General features: G+C 41.7%; 3 protein-coding genes and 1 long non-coding RNA gene across 4 annotated transcripts in view; 2 read left to right on the top strand and 2 right to left on the bottom strand.

The window, feature by feature from the left end:
- LOC114643565 (tripartite motif-containing protein 16-like protein) overlaps positions 1–10,745 on the top strand; it is a 28,196-nt gene extending 17,451 nt beyond the window's left edge. Inside the window, exons 4-6 of the mRNA XM_028792130.2 lie at positions 508–667; positions 2,399–2,464; positions 9,587–10,745. Of these exons, the coding sequence (XP_028647963.1) occupies positions 508–667; positions 2,399–2,464; positions 9,587–10,128 (768 nt within the window). The 3' untranslated portion in view covers positions 10,129–10,745. The remainder of the gene's footprint in view (positions 1–507; positions 668–2,398; positions 2,465–9,586) is intronic.
- LOC114643553 (protein NLRC5-like) overlaps positions 1–27,583 on the bottom strand; it is a 5,922,889-nt gene that overhangs the window by 2,808,661 nt on the left and 3,086,645 nt on the right. The window lies entirely within an intron of this gene.
- LOC114642560 (NACHT, LRR and PYD domains-containing protein 3-like) overlaps positions 1–27,583 on the bottom strand; it is a 691,964-nt gene that overhangs the window by 405,642 nt on the left and 258,739 nt on the right. The window lies entirely within an intron of this gene.
- The window catches only part of LOC114643566 (uncharacterized), an 89,328-nt gene that overhangs the window by 47,259 nt on the left and 14,486 nt on the right, over positions 1–27,583 (top strand). The gene's annotated exons all lie outside the window — the stretch shown is intronic.

Genomic DNA, 27,583 nt, shown 5'->3' with positions numbered 1-27,583 from the left:
TCGAGAATCGAGATTGGATGCGCTGTATACAATCTTTTAACTGTGGGACAGCAAGTCTAGATACTGAGACTGAGAAAAAGACCACCACTTCACATCAGAAGGGACAAAACTTTATGTTGCGTGTTGTCTGTTGTGTCACATTATTTCGAACATGTTATTTGTATACTGTATATGTTGAGAGTGAGGGGTTACGGATCCAATTGTTGTCATTTACTTTTGTGACATGTATATAATTTTTATTACATTTTGCTCTCCACTCCCTGTCTCACTAGGTCTTTTTTATATTAATTTATTTACCATATTTAATCTGTCAATATCACAGGAAGGGGTCCGTGGTCAGTTTGTGCTTGTGTTGCATTCTGAATCAAATACAGTACATCACTTAAAGCGTGTTGGATTATAGCGGTATCATCCAGGATAAGGTGATCCATTAAAGATCTTCTAACAAATGTTTCTTTTTGTTCGTCCTCCTTGAAATCTCATCTCCTCTCTTCTCTTCTGGTGCAGACTTTCTCATCTCACTGTGTCCTTCTTGCTGATGAAGATTCACTCAGCTTCGCCGTCACTGCTGATTTCTCTTTTGACGACCTGAGAAAGGAGCTCTCATGTCTGAAGAAGAGTGTGGAGATGATCAGCGAGTGGGACATCATGACATTGACTCCCTCAGGTACAGTGTCTGGTCCTGTTGTTTTGAAAGACCACTCAATGTCCTCTTATTGTCCTATTTAGAAGGACTAGTGTGACAATTAGAGGACATTGGATGGTGAGACGCTTGAAGAAGGCCTGCTTTTTAATATATATTTAAACAGCCTTTGAAATCTCAAGGATGGTTTATTATATACACTGTCCTCCATAATGTTAGGAACAAAGACACATTTTTCTTTGATATCCCCCTGTGTTCCACAGTTTAAAGTGTTTAAAGTGACAAATCAAACAACTCAGATGTGATGTAGGTGCACAATGCAGACTTTCATTTAACCGAATTTGCATACATTTTGGTCCCACCATGTAGAAACGACAACATTTTTTCTACATGGTCCACCTATTTCAGGGCACCATAATGTTTGGACACAAGAATGGCAGGTCTATTAGAGCTGTCACATTTGTACTTTGTCGCTTATCCCTTACATACAATGACTGCTTCAAGTCTGCGACTCATAGACATCAGCAGGTTCTGAGGATCTTCTCTGATGATGCTCTGCCAAAGACCTAATCAGTCATTTTTAGCTCCTGCTTGTTTCAGGGGGGCTTGTCACCTTAAGTTTTCTCTTCAGTACATGGAAGACCTGCTCAATTGGATTTAAATTGGATGACTGGCTTGGGTATTGAAGAAGTTTCCATTTTTAGCTTTGTTAGACTCCTTTGTTTCCTCAGCAGTGTGTTTAGATCATTATCTTGTTGTAGGATGAAGCACCGTCCAGTGAGTTTGGAGGCATTTACCGGAACTTCAGCAGACCAGATGTTTCTATCCACCTCAGAATTCATTGTGCCACTTCAGTCAGTAGCTCCATCATCAGTGAAGAGAAGTGTGCCTGGACCTGTGGCAGCCAGCCATTCATGCCCAAGCCATAACACCTCCAGCACCGCCATCTTTAACAGATGAGGTGGTCTGCTTAAGTTCTTGAGCAGTTCCTTGTCATCTCCACAGTTTGCTCTTGTCATTGGTCTGATGCAGGTTCATCTTTATCTTGTGTGCCCACAAGACCTTCTTCCAGAATTCCACAGACTCTTTCAAGTACTTTTCCACAAACTGCAATCTGGCCATCCTGTTTTTGAGGCCAGCTAGTGGTTTGCATCTTTCACTTTGGCCTCTGTATTACTGTTCATGAAGTCTTCTGCTGATAGTTGTCTCTGACACATCCACATTGGCCCCCTGATGATTGTTTTTGATCATTCAGACATGCGTTTGGGGCATTTTTTTGACCATAATGAGGATTCTTCTGTCATCAGCAGTGGAGGTCTTGCTTGGCCTACCAGTCCCTTTGTGATTACTGGGCCCACCAGTGTGTTCTTTCTGCTTCTTTCTTCTTAAGGAAGTTTTGTCGCTTCTACAAAATGCATGCAAATCACCTCAAATGAAAGCCTTCAATGTGCACTTTAATCACATCTGAATTGTTTAATTTGCAAATTTAAACTGTGGAGCAGAGGGGGGAATCAAAATAAACATGAGACTTTGTCCCAAACATTATGGAGGGCACTGTATATTTATACATTTGTATGTTTGTACCCTACATGCTGTTTCTGCACTGTCGTTGCACTGTGATACGTTGTGTTTCAGCTGTTTGTCATTTTGTGTTTTATTTTAACTGCAGTGCCTTTATAATACGTGCTTAAGAATTCAACTAACATTACACAATTCCATCTTCACAGTTTCTCTTCTTCTCTTTTATATTTTCAGGTTGGGAAGCTCCGCTTTTTGTCCTGTGGCCTCCTGAACCTCAGAGCAGAGAGGAGTTTTTACTGTGTGAGTTTAGGCTTTATTTTAATGGATCATCAGAACTTAAATAATTTCTCTTTGATTATCTCAGGCCATACTATGAAATGAAAGTATAAACAGCAGAAAGATGTGTGAGTGCTGCGTAACTGATGAGCTGAAAGTGTGGGGGTAGTGAGAGCAGTGCATTATGGGATAGAGAGGATCAGAACATTAATCACCACAGCCGTCTGTTGGACTTGACTCTCTTAAGTGTCAAGTGAACTAAACTCATGAGCATTTATAACCTTCTTTTTGAAGGCCTCAGTGAGCTCTTTTGATGGTGATAACACACACTGCAATAACAGCAAAGAGCAAACCAACTTAAGTGTCGGAGGTTTAAATAAGACGACAGGTTCAAACGAGATCCTGTCTTGTGATGTTCTCATCATCTGCACCTGATTCTAATTTGAGGTAACTGAGCTTGTGATCAGTGGAGGGCTGGACTTACTTTTTCCACATGTGAAAACTGCATTTTTGTTTATTTACAGAATGTAATTGTGGCCTGACATTTGTTATGTTTTCTCACCTTTATATAAAGACACTCTTAAAAAGAAGCTCGGATCTGGATATGTCTACATACAGAGCCTTCAAAAAGTCTTCAGACCCTTTAACTTTTTCCACATTTTGTTATGTTACAACCTTGTGCTACAATAATTTCAATTCATTTCTTACTCATCAAGCAACAATCAACACTCCAAATGACAAAGTGAAAACAGGATTTGATACATTTTTACAAATGAATTAAAAATAAAACCTGAATATCCCACCAACACAAGTAATCAGACCCTTTACTCAGTACATACTTGAAGTCCCTTTGGCAGCCATCATGGCCTCGAGTCTTTATTGAGTATGATGTGACAACTTTCCACACCTGAATTTGAGGATTTTTCCACCATTCTTCCCTGCAGATCCTCTCAACATCTAACAGGCTGGATGGAGACCACCAGTGGACAGCAGTTTTCAGGGGCTTCATGCATAACGTCGTGCATTGGATTCACAATATGACATGGCGTACAGACAAAAGTGAAAATGTGCTAACACAAAAAAAAAATCCAGAGGCATAAATCTGTGCGTTCACCAACTTCCACGTTCTTCTGCTCCATAAATCCCGGTCACCGTGAAAAGTAACGCATGTGCACGTGTCTGCTCTCCCGCCCCAACTCCTCCCAGAATTACGCCACTTGTAATATGCAAATCAATATAAATTGCCCTTACGCTCAGCCTTCTGTGAAAAGGCAATGGCAAAAGCACGAGGGAAAATAGAAGAATTTCAGCGAATACAAAGTGGAGGCAAAGAAAAATGTACTATTTGTTGGTTTAAACAGTGATATAAACAACAAAAGGAAGTTGATCAAGTGACATAGAGTGTAGAGTTCAAGTTCACAAAGTCGCACTGTACCCGAAATAAAAAAGAAGTTGTCAGATATCAAAGTCGGCGTGAAAAGGCGAGTCGTAGCCCACTGTCTGAGTGTCATATGAAAGCTTATTAGGGTACAGAGAAAAAAAAAATAGGCACACAGTGAGAAAAAAGCTTGAAATGCAACTTTAATCTCTATTTTTCCACTTTAATCACATAGTTTATTTTGTCATTAAAGCAGAACATCATAAACTTAATCTTAAAATCGTTTAATTTACTAGTTTCTCAAATCCCATCTGTTTTGTCTTGGTAGAGTAATATATTGCTGTACTTTCCCCTATTTTATTATTAATATGAAGCCTTTGTCAGAATGCCTAATCTCACAGACTTACCACTGTTTATAAGGTATTATTATATATAACTTATCCCCACCTTCCCTTCTATATCTATAACCTCAGGCATTTAGATGTAGTAAAAAGACAAGCAGGAGTTAAGTTACACATAAAATAATGTATTATTGATAATATTCATAAATAATAACAATATGCAAAGTACATTTGAATATTGGCAACCATACAACCTGATTGAATGGTGATATGTAGTTCAGGCGGCACACAGACTTGTAGTTACTTAAATGTCTCTAGTTAAGGCATCATTGGTGCTCAGCTTTCTTCAGATGGGGCCTTAAACCTGGTCAATATGGCTGCTGAGCTGTGCTCTTCATTGTGTTGTCTTCATCATCACAGTTTAGCAAGAGAGAGATTGTGAGGTTAAGCACGTACATTTATAGATGTTCTCTCCAACCCCTAGAGCCAACAAGACATCATGGTACTTAAAAGCTTCTGATCCAAGCCAATTCCAAACAGCCATACTTCAGATCAATGGGGGAAATAGAACATCTTAACACCTACCCCCAAACCATATGTTAACATAACCTGGGTTTCTTGCGGGGGTTGAAAGACTTTACCAAAAAAACACTCGCCAAACCAGTTTAAGGCACATCCTTTCCCAACTTTGTCGTAAAATTCAAAGAGACTCAGTCGTAAAGGTTGGGTGGGTAAACAGTAAATTACATTGCTTTGCCTAAATTACAAATAAAGACATACAAAATATTTATCTAGTTATATATGTAAAATCTCACATCACAACACCATCGTAACTAAAGTAACACGTTTTCTTTGTTCTGTATTTGATCTTCTATGTGCTCTATGTGTGTGAATCACTACGTGCTTCCGGGCTTTCTCTTCCTCCGACAGGACACAGAATGCAGTACATTCATGATATTAGAGCTCTCTGAATAATTAAAATACTGAGATGTATACTTGATATTATTTTCATGATGATAGGAGTTAAAGCATGTTATTAAACATGGGAACACGGTGGCGTAGTGATTGTTCATGTCTCATGCAAGATGCTTGCTGCGCCATGCGTGACTTTCGATGAAATAATTTATCACAGCAGTCCTGTCTCTTTCAAACATATTAACCCCCAATTCCTGTCCTTCCTTTTCTTTCTCCAAATACCCAATCACCACACAATCAGCTCTGTAATAGATGTTAAGCCATCTGTAAACTTAGAATGCTGATTCTTCTAAAATTTTAAGGAACATTGAAATATCTTTGTAGTACATGTTTAATTATTCTATCCATTTATCCATTTATCCTTCCAGTGTCGTGCCAGCCCCAGCAGGAATACAGCACGAGGCAGGAACAGGCAGGGTGTCTGGGCTCTCCCTTAAAGATAGGGTGAGAAGCTCAGAGTAGAGCCGCTGCTCCTCCGCATCGAGACGAGTCAGATGAGGTGGCTTGGGCATCTGATCGGGATGCCTCCTGGACGCCTCCCTGGTGACGTGTTCCGGGCACGTCCAACCGGGAGGAGGCCCCGGGGAAGACCCAGGACACGCTGGAGGGACTATGTCTCCCGTCTGGCCTGGGAACGCCTCGGGATTCTCCCGGAAGAGCTAGAAGAAGTGGCCAGGGAGAGGGAAGTCTGGGCATCTCTGCTCAAGCTGCTGCCCCCGCGACCCGACCTCGGATAAGCGGAAGAGGATGGATGGATGGATAGATGGCAGGCACAATCCGTGAACGGAGTGCCAGCTCCTCGCTAGCGCTGCAACACCGTGTTCTCACATGTTTAATTATTAACAATGTAGATTATTTAAATGAAGTTGAAGTTTTATCTGTATAATATAATAAACATATTTTGCTGCATTTCATCTTAAAATGCTATTGTCATCTTATGTAAATATGCGCTTTATAAAGTGGCTCAGGTTGTGCAATATAATAACTGTAGTGCAAGTTTACAGTTCTACAAGGAGCACTTGATGGGCTGATTGAGTGTGTTTATCGTTCTTGGGATGAAACTGTTTGTGAACCACGAGGTCCGTACAGGAAAGGCTCTGAAGTGTTTGATGAGGCAGTGTGTGCTTGATGCTGTATACCGATAATTCTCTTTCTGATCAGCTGCTGTAGATCTGTGATTCCACACTCAGATACAGTGATATAAATACTCCGAGTGGTGCAGTGAGAGTAATATGGAAAAAGATGATCTGCTGTGGCAACCCCTAATGGGAGCAGCTGAAAGAAGAAGAAGAAGTAGAAGGTGCAGTGAGAGTAACAAAGCTAAAGCAGCTATGGTATTAGAATAGTTTGACCATTCTGTGGACCATATATTGTTACTGGTTAATTACAATCAGATGCATTAAACTAATAAACAATATGTGGATAATTTCAATGTATTTATAAAGCCGCGTCAGGGATGTGGATCTGAAAAAGAAAGGGAAACCACACTGGAACAGTAGCACTGCTTTGACGCTGGGTGATGCTAGTCTGCAAAACCGAGCAGAGAACTTGCATACGCCAGGGTATGAGGTACTGTGGAAATGTGAGCGGCTTTACGCCAAGTATAGGTTTTAGACATCACGATTTGAACGTGGAAACATTTTTGTGCGTATACACTGTTTATACATGAAGCCCCAGGTCTCTCCAGAGATGTTCAAGCCTGGGCTGTGGTTGACCATTCAAGAACATTCACGGACGGAGGTCCAGAGCTCTCTGAGCAGGTTTTCATTAAGGATGTCTCTGCTCTTTGTCCTATTCAGCTTAACCTCAACACTGATTAGTCTCACAGTGTCTACCACTGAAAAATAACGCTCAGCATGATGCTGCCACCAGCATGCTTCAATGTTGGAATGGTATTGTGTAGGTGATGAGCAGTGCCTGGTGTCCTCCAGAAGTGATTGTTAGAATTGAGCCAAACAGTTCAGCATTGGATTCATCCGAGCAGAGAATCTTTTTCACAGTCTAAGAGTTCTTTATGTGTCTTTTAACACATTCTTTCAGGTGCTCTTTGACCACAGTGCCATGAAGCCCAGATTATAATAATAATAATAATAATAATTCTTTGCATTTATATAGCGCTTTTTCTCACTACTCAAGCGCTCAGCAATTGCAGGTAAGGGCCTTGCTGAAGGGCCCAACAGAGCAGAGTCCCTTTTGGCATTTACGGGATTCAAACCAGCAACCTTCCGATTGCCAGTGCATATCCCTAGCTGTAGTGGAGTGTTACAGTAGTATTTGTCCTTCTAGGAAGCTTCTCCTCTTACCACTGGGTACTTGGTCATTTCTCTTATGAAGGGCCTTCTCCTTTGATTGCTCTAGGAAGACTTGTGAGTGTTATAGATGTATTCCATTTAAGAATTATGGAGGACACTGTTATCTTGGGATCCTTCAGTGGTGCACGATGTTTGTATATCCTTCCCCAGATCTGTGCCTTGACATCATTCTGTTTCTAAGCTCTGCAGGCAATTCCTTCAACCTCATGGCTTGGTTTGTGCTCCACTGTGGACCTTCTCTAGACAGCTGAGTGCCTTTACTAATCACGTCCAGTCAAATGACTTGACCACAGGTGGACTCCAAAAAAGGTTTAGAAACATCTCAATGATGACTGATAGAATGGGATGCTCCTGAGACAAATTTCAGGTGTCCCAGCAGTTCTCACTTAAAAGCAGTGTGTTACAGAACATTAGGTGAGGGTCCCAATAATTTTGTCCATGCTGTTGTCATTTATTGTATTGTGTACGTCTAAAATTAAAAGCAAAGAGTCTGCGAAGAATGGCGATTGACAGTCACTGTTGTCAGTTTCAATTGATTTGATAGAAAATTGGGATTCTTGTTTAAACAGTGGAAGGACACCAAAACTGTAAAGGGCACTACATAACTGATAGATAGATAGATAGATAGATAGATAGATAGATAGATAGATAGATAGATAGATAGATAGATAGATAGATAGATAGATAGATAGATAGATAGATAGATGCTGATTTGTAATTCTGAGGTGGGCTGGCGCCCTGCCCGGGGTTTGTTTCCTGCCTTGAACCCTGTGTTGGCTGGGATTGGCTCCAGCAGACCCCCATGACCCTGTAGTTAGGATACAGCGGGTTGGATAATGGATGGATGGATGATTTGTAATTTTTACTGAAATAACAGAAATCCCAGTAAGCCAAGTGCTCAACACACCGAGTCCGTGTCACATTTTCTGAATGTCAGACATTTTCCTCACTGACTCATCCTCAGGCCACTTTACACGTTTACTGATTTGTGTTATTCAATGAAATCCAATCAGTGACTCGGTGATCGGTGAGCAGCGGCTGATCGTCTTCACAGACTGATTCATTCAGGTCAGCAGACCATCATGGCTGTGGTGGGTTTACATTGAAGTGATTTTTAACACCACATTGACAAACCAGTTTAATCCAGTTCAAGCTGCACTGTGTTAAGTCAGATGCTCACACTGACACAATCACACAAGGCCAATTCAGAGTCACCAATTAACCCAACAAGCACTTCTGTGTGATGTGTGGAGGACACCAGGAGTCACACGAGGAGAACATGCAGACCTGACAAAGACGACGACTGGGAGCCAAATTCAAAGTTGTGAAGCTGAATCTGTGAGGCCGCAGCTCCAACCCCTCGGCCATCATGCTGTCCTGAATTGAGTTTTGCCAGTTCAGTTCCTCTTCTTTCCATTTGTTATTATTTTGAACCCACGTCTTTTCTCTTTAAAATCCATTTCTACTAAATGAATCTACTCCTTTACTGACTGACCAGCTTCAGCTCACTCCAAGATGATTTTCTTCATGAACTGCACATCTCTCAGCACTTGATGGCCATCTTGCTTGCTGGCCAGTAAATCATCAAGCTGTCAGTCACTGGTTTTATGACAATTCCTTACAAACATTTTAGTCTCAGGCAGTTCTTATTTTATTTTTATTTTTAATTTTCATATTTCTTGTAGGTCTGAACTGCTTGTTGACCCCTGAAACATTTAGTAGGTCACTGCAAATGGAAGAATGAAAGACTGGGAATGGAAGGAGCAGAATGAGGATCAGGGGTTTATTGTGAGGAAAGGAAAAATCAATTTGGTGATGAAGTATGACAGTGGAGAGATTTTAAATTAAAGAGGTGGACTGTGACAATAAAAAGTGTCATTTAATAAGGCCAGCGGTCAGTGTGGACAGTCCATTAGAACTCTGACTTTGACAGTGACCTTATGGTGATTATTGTAATTCCTGACGACTGAAACTCCTTCCAAATGTCCAATCAGATTATTTCTTTACTATCAATGGCACATTCTAGTCTCATCAGCGCAGCTCCTGATTGGCTCTTCTTAATTGTCTGTGTTGTGCTCCGCCCCCAGTCCCATTCCACACTCACAGATGTCCTCACTTGTTTTCTTTTCTCTCCTTTCAGACTTTTGTCCACTCATACTGGAGATCAACACGGCACAGTGTGTCCTCTGTCTGTCTGAAGGGAACAAGAAGGTGACCCGCGAGAGGAAAGTGACCATATATCCTGATCATCCTGACAGATTTGATGGCTGGCAACAAGTTCTGTGCAGAGAGGCTCTGACTGAGACTCGCTACTACTGGGAGGTGGAGTGCACTGGACATTTTATGATGATAGGAGTCGCATATAAAGGACTGAGCAGGAAAGGAAAAGGCAGGGAGTGCATCATTGGATACAACGACAAGTCCTGGAGTTTGCAGTGGTCTCATTCCCAGTACTTTGTGTGTCACAATAACATGCGGACTGTAATCAGCGCCCCCTACAGCCCCAGAATAGGTGTGTATCTGGACTGGCCTGCCGGCTCACTGTTATTTTATAGCATCTCACACACAATGACCCTCATGCACAGGTTCAACACCTCCTTCACTGAGCCGCTATACCCGGGGTTTTGTCTTGGTACTGACTCCAGTGTAACAATCTGCCATCTGACACCATTTGACCACTGACCAGTACCCTCCACCAGTCACTTAATGTCCCCACAAGCGTAGGTACTGTTTGTGTTTGTAGTTTGGTGTGAAAATGAATTTGACAGGATGGGTGGGGGGGCAACACGTCTGACTGATTTTGGGGATGAGGATACAGGATAAGTGAAGTTTTCAGGGTCTCCATTATTAGTGAGTTTGAGTAGCCAATCAGGTGTGTGTGTCATAGTGAGGGGTGGAGATACCTTAGACCTACCAATACCAGTCTGACCAGCAGGGGTCACCATTGACTCGCAGCCACATGTCCTTCAGGCTGATATCCTGTTGGGGGCGGGGCCACTTGACACTGCAGCTGGAGCTCCGCCCACAGGAGTATTTAAGAAGAAGCTGCAGATGAAAGAGCCGCTGCAACGCTGAGCTTTGTCCTGTCTTGTGGACTCAGCTTTACATTTTGAGTTTTGGTGGTCCTGTTTTGTCCTCTTCTCTTGTCAGGATGTCCTGCCTCTGCTTTATCATTGTTGCATGTTGTTCCCTTCAGGTTTCTTTTTATTTTTTACCTGCCTTTATTCTGTAAGCATTTTTTAATTGCTTAATTTTTCGAAATAATTATTTAAATATTAAGTAAGCTCTGCTTGGTTTTATTGGCCCAGAGGTATTTCTTGTTTTTTTACATTTACATTTACTCAAACCTAATCGAGTAAACATCAGTCTGGTGACTGTTTGGGAACAAGTGTGACAGGACAAAGTGGCAAAACTGATCAGCACAAGCGAGGAGCTCAAACAAAATGCTAGTGAGATCCACTGTTTTAATTTCAAGAACCTATCAAAGCGATCATCAGTCAGACAGACATTCAGAGAACAAGAGGGTCTTCGAACGCTTCTTAAACTCCTTGAGGGTGTCAGCAGCTCGGATGGAGGTGGACAGTTCGTTCCACACATGAAACACGGCCTGGAGTGAGATTTGATGGCACACTGAGGTGGCAGCACCAGACCTGTGAGGGTGACAAGAAGCAGAGGACCTCATGAGTGCCTCCATATACAGTACATACAGTAGATACTGACCCACTGACTGCTCTACTCCAGCATCAAGGGCTGGAATTGAATGTGTCCTGCCACTGGAGTGACCTGAAGAGAGGAGTGACCGGTGCCCATCTCGGCTGTGTTTGTGTTTTAATCGTCAGTAGTGGCTTGGGAGCACATGCGGGTACAGCTGCTATTTAAAAGTGACAATAATTCATTTGTGACAAGACCAATGTCTGATGAGTGAATTTGTAAGATCAAGATGCATTTGCAGTGTGGTCAGTGAAAAACAGCTGAAGATTGATCACTACCCAAAACGACACACTGACTTGGCAGATATTCGTGATAATAAGATGAGCTGGACAAAGCTGGGGTGTTCACTAGATGGACATACTGGTATTGACATACAGGTTGAGACATCTGTGAGATGTGCCGAGATCCTAGATGACACTGTGTGGTCATCTGGACAGAACAACAGCTAAAGCTGTGTGTCATTGGTGTAGCACTGATAAAAGAATCCATGAGAGTGGATGATGGGGCCTATTGAGGTGGTGTTCAGAGAGAAGAGTGGAGGACCCAGCACTGATCTTTGGGGCACCCCATTGTGATGATGCGGGTTCAGCTCCATGCTCCCATCTTCTGTTAGGGAGCCCTTGAACCCAACACCGTCGATAGTTATAACTGAGATGAGCTAGACAGTGAGGCAACAACATAGCAAGGGGATGATGTATAAATGTGCAAAAGTGCTTTTATTAAAATAAATCAAAACAAAATGTTCAAATAAACAAGTGCAGCAGTGAATTCAAAAGTCATTAAATAAATAATCCATTAAAAGAAATGTGGAGGTATAAAAAAATACAAAAACAATCCTCTAAAACTGAAGTTAAAACATCGCTGGAAGCAATCCTTTAAAACAATGAAAAGCAAACTGCTTCTTTTCCGTTAGCGATTCACCTGCTTCTCCTGTTAGGGCCCTGCAGCAGGCGAGACGCTCTCTCTGCAGCTGACCTCTCTCACTCACTCTGGTCTGGAGGCTTCCCGATCCTAGCTTCGGTCTCACTGTCATCCCAGACCGGGACTTAGCTTCTCTCCCAATAGCCGGGACTCCCATGCTGGAGATTATAAAAAACTAAGTCACCCGACTCCCGCTGACTTCCATGGTGAGTCCACTTCCTCACTAGTCACTCCTGCTCTTCTCCAAATGCGCAGCGGGAGCGACTACCATCAACTGCCCTAGGTGTTAACTACACACCTCACTAGGGCCCATAGTCCAGCTGCAATCGAGCCTGCTCTTGCTCGTGCTCATTCGCCTACATGCTCTCTCGCTCTCACCGGCTTTCTCCTGCCCCATGCACTCCAGCAACCTCCGTCTTTCGTATATTTTTCCTCGCCGACTTGCGCTTCTATAAATGCAGAGAGGACATAGCAGCTGCAGCCCATTAGCATCCCATTAGCATTCCCAAGATCAATCACAGATGTGGGCAGTCTCTTACCTGTACACTTAGGTGAGAAGCGCCCACACCGTAGATCGCCCTGTGACGCTACAGCCACAACCACCACACCCCTTCGCTAAGCCGTGAGTGTGGTGATTATTTATTTAAAACGGCCTTTGTTCAGAGAGCTGTGGACCCACAACACCATACCCAGTTTCCATGATGCCCCTTTGATTCTGCATCTCTCCAGGGTGAGTATACACGGTAGGATCTGCCCGAGATGTAGGACTCAAACCATCTGAGAGCAGTGCCAGTGATGCTGAGGTCAGACGGGGTGGTGAGGAGGATCTGATGGTTAACTGTGACAAACGCAGATGAGAAATCAGGGAGAATGACACAGTGGTAGATCGAGCCAGCAATAACGTGTCAACAACAGTCAGCAGAGTTATACTGGTGGAATGGACCTTCCTGAAGCCTGACTGATTAGGATCAAGGACTCTCTTTTGTAGAAGGAAAGAGGAGATCAGACAACAAGGCAAAAATCAGATTGGAGTTACTTTTAGCTGGTATATGAACAGAGACTCACATTTGTTCAGGACAACAACAGCATCCAAAAAACATTAAATGTAAGAAAGTGGTAAGTGTGGGATCTTAAAATTGGGGTTCCAATATAAATGCGTTCTTGGGGTGGGGGGCCAACCTCTGCTGTGGATTGGGGACACCACTTTTGAGCTCTGCCAGTGGGCTGTAGGTTTGAAAATCCATAGAACATTTATGGTTAATGCTGTCTGAATCAAAGAAATAAAACAGAAACTACGGTTGAGAATGAAATGCCTTGAAGGATGACATAAAACGTTTTCTCTCCTTCTGCCTTTCCTACATGCCATCACCAGTGAAGCTCTCTCTGCTCTTCTAGTTTTAGGTGATTTCCCATTTCTTTAATATGAAGTGTCATCTTTATTTCACTCACTTTTATCTGCTCCATCACCCTCATTGTCTCCTTCGGTTTCTTCTCTCTGTCATCAAGTCTTCTCCTGATGTCACTCAGTGTCGTTCCCAACTGTTTCTGTTTGGACACACAACAGGACATATGTGGGCTGAGCAGAATTCACTTTCATTATGTGATTTCTTCTTCTCAATCTGAGTCCTGGCATTTTTACCACACATTTGGTTTGCATTTTATGACACAAACATGTGAGGGTGCAGTGGCTCAGTGGTAGAAATAAGCTGGCTCCCCGTTCATGGATTGTTCCTGCCTCACGTTCTATGTTTGCTGGGGATGGTGCAACCCTGGATGGATAGAATAATTAAACATGTACTATGAAGATATTTCAATGTTCCAAAAAAGTTTTGAAGAATCGGCGTACTAAGCTTACAGATGGCTTGACATTTATTACAGAGCTGATTGTGTGGCGATTGGTTACTTGGAGAAAGAAAAGTAAGGACAGGAATTGGGAGTTAGTACGTTTGAAAGAGACAGTACTGCTGCAGTAAATTATTTCATCGAGTGTCACACATGGTGCAGCAAGCATCTTGCGGGAGGCAGGAACAATCTCTGGACAGGGTGCCAGCTCATCACTACCCCTGTGCCACTGTGGCCCTATGATTAATAACATGCTTTAATTCATTTCATCATGAAAATGATATCAAGCATACATCTTAGTATTTAAATTGTTTAGAGATCTGTAACATCATGAATGTAATGTATTCTGTGTCCTGTCGGCGTAAGAGAAAGCAAGTAGTGATTCACACACATAGAGTACATAGAAGCACACATAGAATAGCATTTAATGTGCTACTTTAGTTACGATGGGATTTGAGAAACTAGTAAATCAAAAGATTTTAAGATGAAGTTTATGATGTTAATGACAAAATAAAAATTAAAGTGGAAATTTCGTGACAAAAGTGGAAATTTTGAGATTAAAGTTGACATTGGACATTTGTTTCTACTGTGTCCCTATTTTGTTTTTCTTTTCTCTGTACCTTAACACTAGAATTACCAGAGCCTACGAAAAAACTCGTAGATCCGGCCCACCTAGCATTTTGGAGTAGAGCCCAGCTGTAAGTAGACGTACAGAGAGGTCTGTCTGTCACTTTTTCCAGCACCGTGGCCACTCTTTTTAACTCTGCCCAGTGGCTCGACTTGCCATGTTCCCTGCTGGCCAAGCTGTATCTAGTCATATGTTTGGTATGTAAAGTGCCCAGTAGGCAGTTAACAAGAGCCTTTCCAAATGTCCATAAGGTTGATGAACTCCTCACAGCTGTCTACCCCAGACGCCAATAGGCCCCCTCTTCCCTCTCTCTTTTGCCAAGGTTGCCATGGTAGAAATTTCTTGCACTTCCAAGTCCATGTGGTCACCTTGTTTAATAAGCCCTAAACCCGGTACTCCTGAATTGAATCCAAATTCTTAGGTTCCCCGACTTAAATTCTGCTTCCTTATTCAACATGTCATCAGTGGCGTAGCTAGGGGTGGGCGGAGGGGGCGGTCCACCCTGGGTGGCACATTTTTGGGGGCAGCATTATTGGCCAAAAGGCTCAGTAATATTCGTGTGTAAGCAGTAGGGTTCGGAAAAATGTCACTCATGAATGAAAAAAGTAAAATTCTCTGATTTTTATCAACAAATGCTTCAAAAATAATTTTCAGACTGCCCTTCTGTGACCCCATCAGACACAGCAGTTGAAATTTAGGAGGCAATAACAAAAATAAACTTAAACATTACACCGATAATAATTTCTAGGAAGATAAACAACTAATTAGCAATTTAGATAATAATAGAAGGGTGCCCCAAAATTTGAATTTGGCGCCATTTGTGCGGTAAAGTGTTGCCAACGAAAAAAAAAGACAGCGTGACAGCTCACAGTTCAGGTTTATTAAAAATGGAGCGCTACACAAAAGAACAACACATTTTTATTGTTGAGCAATATTTTAAAAATAATTAAGGTTTGGCAGCTACAGTTCGCAATTTTCGTACAAAATATGGTCGGAATAGTGATTTAACGTCGTCAACTGTGAGGAGATTAATTAAAAAATTCAGGGAGACTGGATCAATTAGTGATCTTAGACACTCTGGCCGTCCTTCAACACAAAACATCGAAGCAGTTTGTGAGAGTGTTGCTGAGAGTCCAGGAACATCAATTCGGCCCCGTGGTCAAGAATTGAACATTTCCAGAAGCTCTCTACAGCGTATTCTCACGAAGGATTTGCATCTTCATGCTTACAAAGTTCAATTGAGTCAAGAACTGAAGCCTACTGACCACACACAGCGAAGAGAGTTCGTTGCATGGATTTTGGAACAACAACAAGTGAATGCCGATTTTTCGAACAAAATCATCTTCAGCAATGAGGCTCATTTTCATCTTGATGGCTTCGTTAATCGTAAAAATTGTTGTATTTGGGGTTCAGAAAATCCACGAGTGATTGTTGAGAAACAAATGCATCCACAACGTGTCACTGTTTGGTGCGGATTCTGGGCCGGAGGCATCATCAGACCATTCTTCTTTGAAAATGCGGCTGGTCATGCAATAACAGTTAATGTTGCTCGCTATCGCAACATGATAATCCAGCTTGTTGTGCCTAAATTGCAAGATATAGATGTGGACGACATGTGGTTTCAACAAGACAGTGCCACATGCCATACAGCCCGAGAAACAATTCAAATACTGCATGAGTCATTTCCTGGTCATGTAATTTCCCGTTTTGGTAATCAGAATTGGCCGCCCAGATCATGCGATTTAACGCCGTTGGACTTTTTTCTTTGGGGTTTTTTGAAGTCTAAGGTTTATGCCATCAAGTCCACGACCACCCACGCCTTGAAGGAGGAAATTGAGAGCTGTATCAATGAAATTCAGCCACATTTATGCAAAACGGTCATGGAAAATTTCGACAAAAGAGTGCATATGTGCCAGCAAAGCCGTGGAGGCCATTTACCCGATATGCTATTCCATACATAACCCTATACTGTATACTTTATAAATCAATTAAAAATTTACAATTTTTAATTAAAAACCTGTGTTCTCTATCAAAATAACTTCTTGTGTGAATTTTGGACACCCTTATATAAAATAACATCAAGTCGAGTTTTGAAGATATATGGTTCTCTGAGTAAAAAAAAACTTTCTAATATTTATGCAAAACTACACAGAGGACTCCAGATGAGGCCTCACCAGTGTGTTATAAAGCTTCAGCAGAACATCCTGTGACTTGTACTGCACACATCAAGGCGCTATATAATCTGACATTCTGCTAGCCTTCTTAATGTCTTCTGGACACTGTCTAACAATTGATAGTGCAGAGTCCACTACAACTAACAAATCTGTCTCACAAGGTGTACTTTCAGTTTTCAGACCTCCCATCGCGTATATAAACCTTGTGTATATAAACATTTTTACTTCCTATGTGTAATACTTTACATTTACTGACATTAAATTTCATCTGCCACAAATTTGCCCAAGTCCCTCTGTGATGATTCAATAGTTTTTCCATTATCTGCCCTTCCAGCTAGTTAGGTATCATCTTCACGCTTACTGAACCCTAACCCTAACCCTACCCCTTGTCTGATCATTTATATATTTAACATCACCTAATTCTGAAAGAGGTCTACCTACCATCACCATCTGCTTCCTGTGTCTGAGCCAATTCTGTGCCCATCTACAAACATCATCCTGAACTGCCACTTCTTTTAGTTTGATGCCCAGCCTTATCAAATGCTTTCTGAAAGTAAAATATAAAAAATGGTTTATGTACCACCCTGTCATATCCCCTTATTACATCCTCATAGAATTCCAGCATATTAGTAAAACACGACCTTCCTCTTCTAAACCAATGCTGAGTGTTCAGTAAAACTCCTGTACTTGCCATGTGCTGCTCAGTCTTATTCTTAGTGATTCCTTCCATCAATGTACTGTGATGCACATTAAGCCTCCTGGCCTGTAGTTACTTGGGTCTGCCTAATCACCCTTTTTATACAATGGGATGATATTTGATGGTCTCCAGTCTTTAGGAAGCTTCCCTGTATGCAGAGATTTTTTAAACATATGCGCCAAGGGTTTATAGCTGTACTAACTTAGTTAAGCACTTTGTGATAAATGTTATCTGGTCCTGGTGATCAGAATAGTGCTCAGTCTATTCAATCAACTGCTGTTTTCACAGTCCATTAAACTCCTCCACTAAACCTGCAGCTCGTGATGGTACGGGATATGCAGTCTCCATTGATTTCCTCTTTTGTGTGCCCACTCTTCAACTTTTAGATCTGTCCAATGTGTCTAATTCTGCCACAATTTACACACTAGCCTGCCTTGTTTGACTGTGCATGAGCTGCTCTTTGCAATGGCCACTTCCACACTCTTAACACACACACATACATATAGGACATTGTATGACTTCCTTCATTTGGCTTTCAGTCACCGCAGCTCATTTCCACTTCACTGTGACTTTAATGCCCAGGTGTCCTGATATCTCCTGTCCCCGGGGCCTTCATCATCTCTGCCTCCGCTGATTGCTTTCTCCTCTGCTGTCTGCAGTTCACTCACATCACTGACTCTTACAATCTGCACTGTTATAAAATGTTCTACTCCAAGAGTTGCACTTTTCTTCCTTTGCAGTATCTGTGGTTTAGGTGTCAGCTCAGCACTCACATCAAAGAAGACCATAAAGGCAGCGGCTCCTTGACATTTCCAGACCCTTTTTTCCTAATTCAAGAGACCTGTTTTTAAAATTCAGACTTTAACAGACAGAATTGACTGTTTGCACAGCATCACACTCCTCTCACTATTCACACTATTAGTGTCTCACGTTTCTTTATTTCATGTGATGTTCATTGTTTTTTTAGCCTAATTGGAGTTTTCTTTTCTGTTTTTTCTGTCCTTCTGATTTTACCTTTGTCTTTGTTGCGTACTGTATACTATTCTTGACTACTCTTGTTTGTTTATGTTTTATATTAACTTTCCTTTATTTCATTTTGTAATGCACTTGGAACTACATCACTTGTATGAAAACCTGCTATATAAATAAATGTTGTTGTCGATGTTATGATGGTCTCTTCAGACATACACACTAAATGTTCTTTCTCTGTTCATGTCAGTGTTCCTGTTAGCTCACATTTCTCTGATTTTCTTTTCTGAAGCTTCTGCTCCAAACCATCAACAACATCCGGCAGCAAAGCCACAGCCCCAAACCTCAGGCTTCCTGCCTCTGCAGCATTCACCATAAAGGGGTCTCTGCATTTCTAGCTGACCACACTACAAAGTAGGACACTTAGAAAATGCTGTTGTCAAGGGCTGGCAAGTCGAAAGGCATCCTGTAGGCCTCTTTAGCTGGGTATTCATTTTATGTGTTTATTAATTATACAGTTATGTCTGTTATTTTAATTGTTTATTCCACCAACTTTGTCCTACAGTTATCACACTTCTTAACTGGTGATGGAATAAGGATGCAGATCTCTTAGTCTGACTCCATTTGTTATGAATATTTAAAGATTGCTTTTACTGTAAATTATGAGTTGATTATAAAGTTATGGAAACATTGAGTTAGAACTGACTTACTATCGTTTCCAAAGCCTTGAATTTTACACCCTTACAAAGCAATACAAGTACAGCTAATAGTCTCCTTTTATCTGTAACCTCGGAGGTTAAGCACTGTTAAACTATTGTGTGCTTTATAGTGAAATCTCAGGGGCTCAGTAGCTCTCTTAGCGTATGTTACATGAATAACAGTTCACATGAACCCTCAGAGACTAAGTGCCATTCCTAAGCAGCTGATCTATAAGAAAACATCAGAGGCTAAGCAACTTAACTTAACGGGTGTTACATTAAAATCAAAGCTAACTGTAATCAGAATACTCTCCAGTTATGAATATTCAGACTCTGAACCTCAGAGTTTGAGTTTCCAACATGTGCCTACATGGGAAAAGGTTATACCTTACAAAGCCAAAGTTCAGACATGGTTTACAGTAATTAACAGTTTATTAACTAGTAATGTTAAAATTTTGTACAGTAACAGAATAATTTCTTCTTCTTCTTTCTGATGCTCCCATTAGGGGTTGCCACAGTAGATCATCTTCTTCCATATCTTTCTGTCCTCGTCATCTTGTTCTGTTACACCCATCACCTGCATGTCGTCTCTCACCACATCCATAAACCTTCTCTTAGGCCTTCCTCTTTTCCTCTTCCCTGGTAGCTCCATCCTTAACACCCATCTCCCAATATACCCAGCATCTCTCCTCTGCACATGTCCAAACCAACGCAATCTCGCCTCTCTGACTTTGTCTCCCAACTGTCCAACTTGAGCTGACCCTCTAACGTCCTCATTCCTAATCCTATCCATCCTCATCACACCCAATGCAAATCTTAGCATCTTTAACTCTGCCACCTCCAGCTCTGTCTCCTGCTTTCTGGTCAGTGCCACCGTCTCCAACCCATATAACATAGCACAAATTACTCCTGACACTCTTCTCCACCCATTCCACCCTGCCAGCACTCTCTTCTTCACCTCTCTTCCACAATCCCCTTTACTCTGTACTGTTGATCCCAAGTATTTAAACTCATCCACCTTCACCAACACTACTCCCTGCATCCTCACCATTCCACTGACCTCCCTCTCATTCACACACATGTATTCTGTCTTGTTCCTACTGACCTTCATTCCTCTCCTCTGTAGAGCATATCTCCACCTCTCCAGTGAATCCTCAACCTGCTCCCTACTATCGCTACAGATCACAATGTCATCAGCAAACATCACAGTCCACGGGGACTCCTGTCTAATCTCGTCTGTCAACCTGTCCATCACCATTGCAAATAAGAAAGGGCTCAGAGCCGATCCCTGATGTAATCCCACCTTTGTCACTCCTACCGCAGACCTCACCACTGTCACACTTCCCTCGTACATATCCTGTACAACTCTTATGTACTTCTCTGCCACTCCTGACTTCCTCATACAATACCAGATCTCCTCTCTAGGCCCCCTGTCATCTGTTTTCTCCAGGTCCACAAAGATGCAATGCAACTCCTTCTGGCCTTCTCTAAACTTCTCCATCAACACCCTCAGAGCAAACATCAAATGTGTGGTGCTCTTTCTTGGCATGAAACCACACTGCTGCTCAATAATCATCACCTCACTTCTTATCTGAGCATCTAATACTCTTTCCCATAACTTCATGCTGTGGCTCATCAATTTTATCCCCCTGTAGTTACTGCAGTCCTGCATATCCCCCTTATACTTAAATATCGGCACCAGTACATTTCTTCTCCACTCCTCAGGCATCCTCTCACTTTACAAGATTCCAAACAATCTGGTTAAAAACTCTACTGCCATCTCTCCTAAACACCTCCATGTTTCCATAGGTATGTCATCTGGACCAACTGCCTTTCCATTCTTCATCCTCTTCATAGCTGTCCTTACTTCCTCCTTGCTAATCCGTTACCCTTCCTAATTCACTATCTTCACATCATCCAAATTCTTCTCTCTCTCATTCTCTTCATTCATCAGACTCTCAAAGTACTCTTTCCATCTGCTGAACACACTCTTCTCGCTTGTGAGTATGTTTCCATCTTTATCCTTTATCACCTTAACCTGTTGTATATCTTTCCCACCTCTGCCCCTCTGTCTAGCTCATTGGTCCTTTTCTCCCTCCTTAGTGTCCAACCTCTCATATAACTTATCATATGCCTTTTCTTTAGCCTTCACCACCTCTCTCTTCACCTTGTGCCTTATCTCCTTGTATTCTTGTCTACTTTCTGCATCTCTCTGACTATCCCACTGCTTCTTCGCCATCTTCTTCCTCTGTATACTCTCCTGTATTTCCTTTTCCTCCTTCCTCTGTCCAGATGTCCCGCCAAGAACCATTCCTACTTCTGCTGCAGTTACCCAGCCCTCTGGTAACTCTTCACTACCACCCAGTGCCTGCCTCACCTTCTCCCTAAACTCAACCTTGCAGTCTTCCTTTTTCAACTTCCACCATTTGATCCTTGGCTCTGCCCTCACTCTCTTCCTCTTCTTGATCTCCAATGTCATCCTAGAGGCCACCATCCTATGCTGCTCAACTACACTTTCCCCTGCCACCACTTTGCAGTCTTCAATCTCCTTCAGATTGAATCTTCTGCATAGGTTGTAATCTATTTGTGTGCATCTTCCTCCACTGTTGTACGTCACCCTGTGTTCCTCCCTCTTCTTAAAATACGTATTCATCACAGCCATCTCCATCCTTTTGGCAAAATCCACTATCATCTGACCTTCTTCATTCATCTCCTTGACACCATACCTACCCATCACCTCCTCGTCTCCACTGTTCCCTTCACCAACATGCCCATTGGAATCCGCTCCAATCACCAGTTTCTGTCCCTTGGGTACACTGTTCATCACTTCATCCAACTCACTCCAAAAATCTTCTTTCTCACCCATTTCACACCCAACTTGCGGTGCATATGCACTAATAACATTCATCATCGCACCTCCAATTTCCAGCTTCATAATCATTACTCTGCCTGACACTCTTTTCACCTCCAGAACACTCTTGGCATGCTGTTCCTTCAGAATAACTCCTACTCCATTTCTCCTCCCATCCACACCATGATAGAACAATTTGAATCCACCTCCGATCCACCTGGCCTTACTCCCCTTCCATTTAGTCTCACAATATATCAACCTTCCTTCTCTCCATCATATCTGCTAACTCTCTCCCCTTACCAGTCATACTGCCCACATTCAAAGTTCCTACCATCAGTTCTACTCTCTTTACCTTCCTCCTTGCCTCTTACCTCTGGATACATCTCCCCCCTCTTCTTCACCTTCTTCGGCCAACAGTAACCCAATTTCCGCCAACACCCTGTTGGCTAACAGTACTGGTCACGGTTGTTGTTAGCCCAGGGCTCGACCGATCCGGTATGGAAAATTGTATTGTTGTCTGCATATTGATTTGGCAAAATTTTACACCGGATGCCCTTCCTGACGTAACCGTCCGCATTTATCCGGGCATGGGACTGTCATGAAGAAACACACTGGTTTGTGTATCCCCTGTGGCTGGGTTACAGTAACAGAGTAATATAATTACAAATATAAGGTGTATAGTGGTTATGAATTCAGACACACATACTGAGAGACTGACATAGAATCTTCCAAATTGATCACTGGGTCCCAGCTTCCTTATATCCCAAGTTACTGGACCAGTTTGGAGCACCAGCTGAAAACAAAGCCTGTGATACAATTATGTAAATGCTTGAAGATCAGTAGTTATCACATGGAATGAGGCCTGCCTCTCTGACTCCTGTAAATGTAGACAAAGAAACATTTCTTATCCCTGAGAAATGCCATTGGCTAAACTGAATTTTGACTTACGAGAAAAAGTGTTGGCTTGCTTGAGAACGTTTTCTAGGGGCAATTATTGAATAGCCTTTAGGTTTCTAGTCCTTGTAGTGGTTTTTATTGAAGCTGCAACAGTTGCTTTTCCCTTTATACAGAACTGGTGCTCTCGCTTATTGATGTATAGACAAGGTAACTGCTGGTGCCATGTTTAGGATAGGCATCTGCACACAGGTCATTGCTGGCAGGTCAACTAATAAAAATAGTCTTCTGTCCACCACACTCGCTCCAATACACTACAACCCTATGAGTGCAGTATTTTTGCTGTCTATCGACAACTCCTCTGTCATTTTCTGACACTGCTCATCTATGTCTGGTTTGTCACCTGTACATGTTAACATCACATTTTGACTCAATCAGCACTGCTCTCCCTTTTACTGTAGATGGCTTGCACTATCTTCCTCTTCTTCATTTACTGTTAGCCTTAGCTGTGCCTTTTCTACATGCCAGTTCTTCTCATTTTTCTGCCAGTTGTTGCAGTTGTCAGACATTGACATTAAACACTCACACGCCAACACCACCTTATCACTTTCCACTTTAGCCTGTGCCTTTATTACTGATGTCATTTACTGCCTTCTTTCATTTTCTTCTCTTCACTTTTAACACTGTTCCTCTACATTTCTTGTTGTAACACATGTAGAACAGGATTCAGGCTAATAACAGAAGAAAGAAGGACTTACTTTATTAGCTTCCCCCTGCTTGCACCATGAACCTCACTGGTAGATAGCTGGTTTCACTGAGGACTCAGACAGTTCTCCAAATTATATACCCTGCTCGCAGCACCAAATGTTTTATTACAGAGGCGCTTTGAAGTGACCTTGTCCTAAAACATGAATTCTTATTAATCTGTCCATATCTTTTGTAATGTAGACGCATCGTAAATGTGCTAAATGCAAATTGTGACAAATCATCATGAAATCCTGAATGTTTCAACAGCTGTCATAAATAATGTTGGCCAACACACCCAATGTATCTCTTGACAGTCTCTTAAGATTACATTGTATTGGAGTAAGGTAATACATGTTTAATGCAATAACTACAATATACTGTAGCTCTACTGGACCTCAAAAGGGCTGAAGTCACGCAAATTTGAGCACTGCTACAGGGACACTGCCACTTAGCATACTGGATGAATGTATTGAACTGGGAAATAGTCTCCCACTGCCCCTCCATTATTCTTCTCTCTTGTTCAAACAAGGTACCACCAAACATCTTGGACAGGATGCCAGCCAATCCAAACTATCCTTTACAACATCAAATACCAACAAAAGTGTCTCATGACTGGTAATTCTTATCATGTGACTCAATTCAATTTCATTCTTTATTCAATCAGATATCAGTGGAAAGAGAGGTAGAGGAAAATGAGAAGAGCTTCACTGATCTGATGCACTGTATTGAAGAAGCTCAGAAGAAATTGGTTGAGCAGATTAGAGAACAAGAAAAGAGAGAAATAGAGAAGGCTGAAGGAGTCATGGAACAACTAGAGAAGGAGATCGAGGAGCTGAAGAAGATATATGCTGTGCTGAAGGAGCATTCAGAGACCAAGGACAACGTCCACTTCCAGCAGGTGAGAGCAACACTTACATGAAATCCAAGCAGACTGGGGTGTGTGGAACCTGAGAACATTCAAAAAGAAATGTAGAAGATATGAGGGGTTAATACATCATGGCAAGAACAGGCCTTTCAACCCGTCACATAATATCTTTTCAAATTCCCCTAATATTATCAAAATGTACAAAAGTCTCTGAGTTTCTGCTTCCATCTGCACTTTTTCCATGTATCTACTCTTGTCTGTGTCAGGAAATTGATTTGTATGAAGTTTATGCTCAGGTAACTTTATTTTATAAGATGCCACCTGACAAAAGATGACATAAACTCCCTTAATATTTTTAAACCCCTCTGTCAGGTCACCTCCTAATGTCTCCATCCTAAAACTCAGAAGATTCAGATCCTTCAAACCCCACAGTTCAGTCTTGTCTCTCTTCTCTTGACTTTCTCTTGTGTTGTTAGGTCATTTCTCTAATATGGAGCCCAGCACCACACACAATATTCCTGATGTGCACTCCGGATATGGAGATTCTCTTCTTGATTCATACTTCTCACATCACAGGCGCTATATAACTCAGATTCTCACTAGCCTTCTCTACTCTGTCTAGTTGAGGTTGGTGATGAGCACACAGTGGTGCACAAGTCTTCATCACAAGTTACACTTTCTAGTGCAGACCTTCCATTGTGTAATTATGCTGACAGCTTTGTTACTACATTTTACTACTAAATTATTAATTTCTTAGAACTCAGCTGAGCCCAATGTCTTGCTTTCTGTGTCATGTCAGTTCTTCACATGTCTGCCCGCTGTCCCCTCAGTCCCCTTATCTACACTCTGATGTCTCGGCTCTCACAGAGTCCTGCATTAAAGCTTATTGAAAGTCAAGTCGATATCTTATGTGCCACTACACTGAAATACTCTGACATTAATAACCAATAAATGAATGAGAGGTGATCTCCACATTTCAATCCCAGTTGACTGCCCATCACATGTGTGGCGCTGACACATACCGTATTTTACTGGTTTGTCTTCTGTCTCTCTGTTGTTTTGTCCTTAATTTGTAACCTGTCTCCATCTGGGGCACGTATAAAAACTAGAAAGATTAAAATAGGCGTTTTGGGCAGAGTGCAATAGTGGGGACCTTTGTGCAGTTCGATAAGTTGTAAGGATTTCTGGGAGCTTGCTATGCTGATAGATGCCAACCTACAGTTAAATAAGGAACATAAAAGATAAAGAAAGGAATGAAACAGACACAGACCATCAAAGACTAGTGAGACGATTGTCTCATTTGGGTATTGAGTCCTCTGTTGTTTTGGAAGAGCCCACCTCAAAGAATTTCATAACATGGCTGATCCTGACCTGACAAGGTACACCAAGAAATGAACAGGACTGTTTGGAGGATCGAGATTGGGTTAGCTGTATACAATATTTATACTCTGAGACAATGCATCTGGAGACTGGAAAAAGATCACCAATTCACATCAGCTGTGACAAACATCTGGGGTCATTGTGTGTTGTCTACCATCTAAAACTTTTCCTCACATTATTTGCATACTGTGTGTAGTGGGGGTGTTGGGTTAGAGATGCAGTTGTCATTTACTTTTCTGACTTACTTTAATTAGTTCATCATATTTAATATGTCAGTATCACAGGAAGAGGTCTGAGATCAGTTTGAGGTTTACTTGCGATCCAAATCGAATACATCACTTAGTGAATTATAGCGTTATCATCTTGGATAGGGTGAAGCATTATAGATTGATCCATTAAAGATCTTCTAAGAAATGTTTCGTTTTGTTGGTCCTCTCTGATGTCTCATCTCTACTTCTTTTCAGATGCAGACTTTTCCATCTTGCCGTGTCCTTCCTGCTGATGGAGACTCGCTCAACTTCACTGTCATTACTGGTCTCTTCAGAGGACCTGAGAAAGGAGCTTTCATGTCTGAAAAAGATTCTGGAGAAGATCACTCAGTGGGACATCATGACAGTGACATCAGGTACAGCATCTGTTCATGTTGTTCTGAAAGACCACTGGATGTCCTCTTATTGTCCTCTTTTGAAGAATCAGAGTGACGATAAGCAGACATTGAGTAGTAAACACATGAAGAAGGCCTGCCCTTTTACATTTAATTATGAGCCTTTGATCAAGGATGTTTTATTATATATTTATAGATTTTTATGTTTGTACACTGTGTAGTGTTTCTGCACTTCTCAGATTTTGTGCTGTAACTGCTTGTCATTTTCTGTTTTATTTTAACTGCAGTGCATTTGTAATACGTTTTTAATAATTTAACTAACATCGCACAATGTCATCTTTAAAGTTTTCCTTCTTCTTTATATTTTTTAATTTTTAGGTCGTGAAGCTCCAGTTCTCACCCTACAGCCCCCTGAGCCTCGGCGCAGAGACGAGTTTTTACAATGTGAGTTTGTGCTTTGACTCAACAGATCATCACAATTGAAATTGTTTCTCTTTTAATATCTCAAGTCAGGTTATGATATGAAAGTGTAACCAGCAGAAAGAGGCGTGTGAGTGTTGTGTGACTGATGAGGAGAAAGTGTCGGGGTGGGTCCTAAGACCAGTGCATTATGGGATAGAGAGACTCAGGAAGTGAATCACTAAAGCAGTCTGCTGGACTTGAGTCTCTGAAGGATCAGGTGACCTCACATGAAATAAAAATGAAATCCTGACGACTACGCCAGCTGTTCCTGTCACTCAAGTCCAACCTCCATTTTTTTTTCCTTTTATTTGTTCTTACTTCTTTGTTCATTCTGTTTTCCAGTCTCGTCATTCTGTTGCTTTTCTATTTCATTTGTTTCCTTATATCGCTAATAATGGTTTATTTATACAGAACATTTCATGTAACAAAAGAAGCCCAATGTTCATCACACACACACACAAATAAATTTAAATTACCATTAACATACACATATACAGTCACGTGACAAGGTAAGTACACCCCTGAATTTGTTTTTTTTCTGAATCCTTTCTAGACATGACATGTTAAGATTTGGTCTTCATTTTAACAGCATTTTATAGATAACTAGCAAAATACCAGCGCTTCGCAGCGGAGAAGTAGTGTGTTAAAGAGGTTATGAAAAACTAAAGGAAACATTTTAAAAATAACGTAACAT

The sequence above is a fragment of the Erpetoichthys calabaricus genome, chromosome 4 (assembly GCF_900747795.2).
Source record: "Erpetoichthys calabaricus chromosome 4, fErpCal1.3, whole genome shotgun sequence".
Taxonomy (NCBI): domain Eukaryota; kingdom Metazoa; phylum Chordata; class Cladistia; order Polypteriformes; family Polypteridae; genus Erpetoichthys; species Erpetoichthys calabaricus.
Note: the sequence above shows the minus strand (reverse complement) of the source record. Positions and strands in the feature narration are given on the sequence as shown.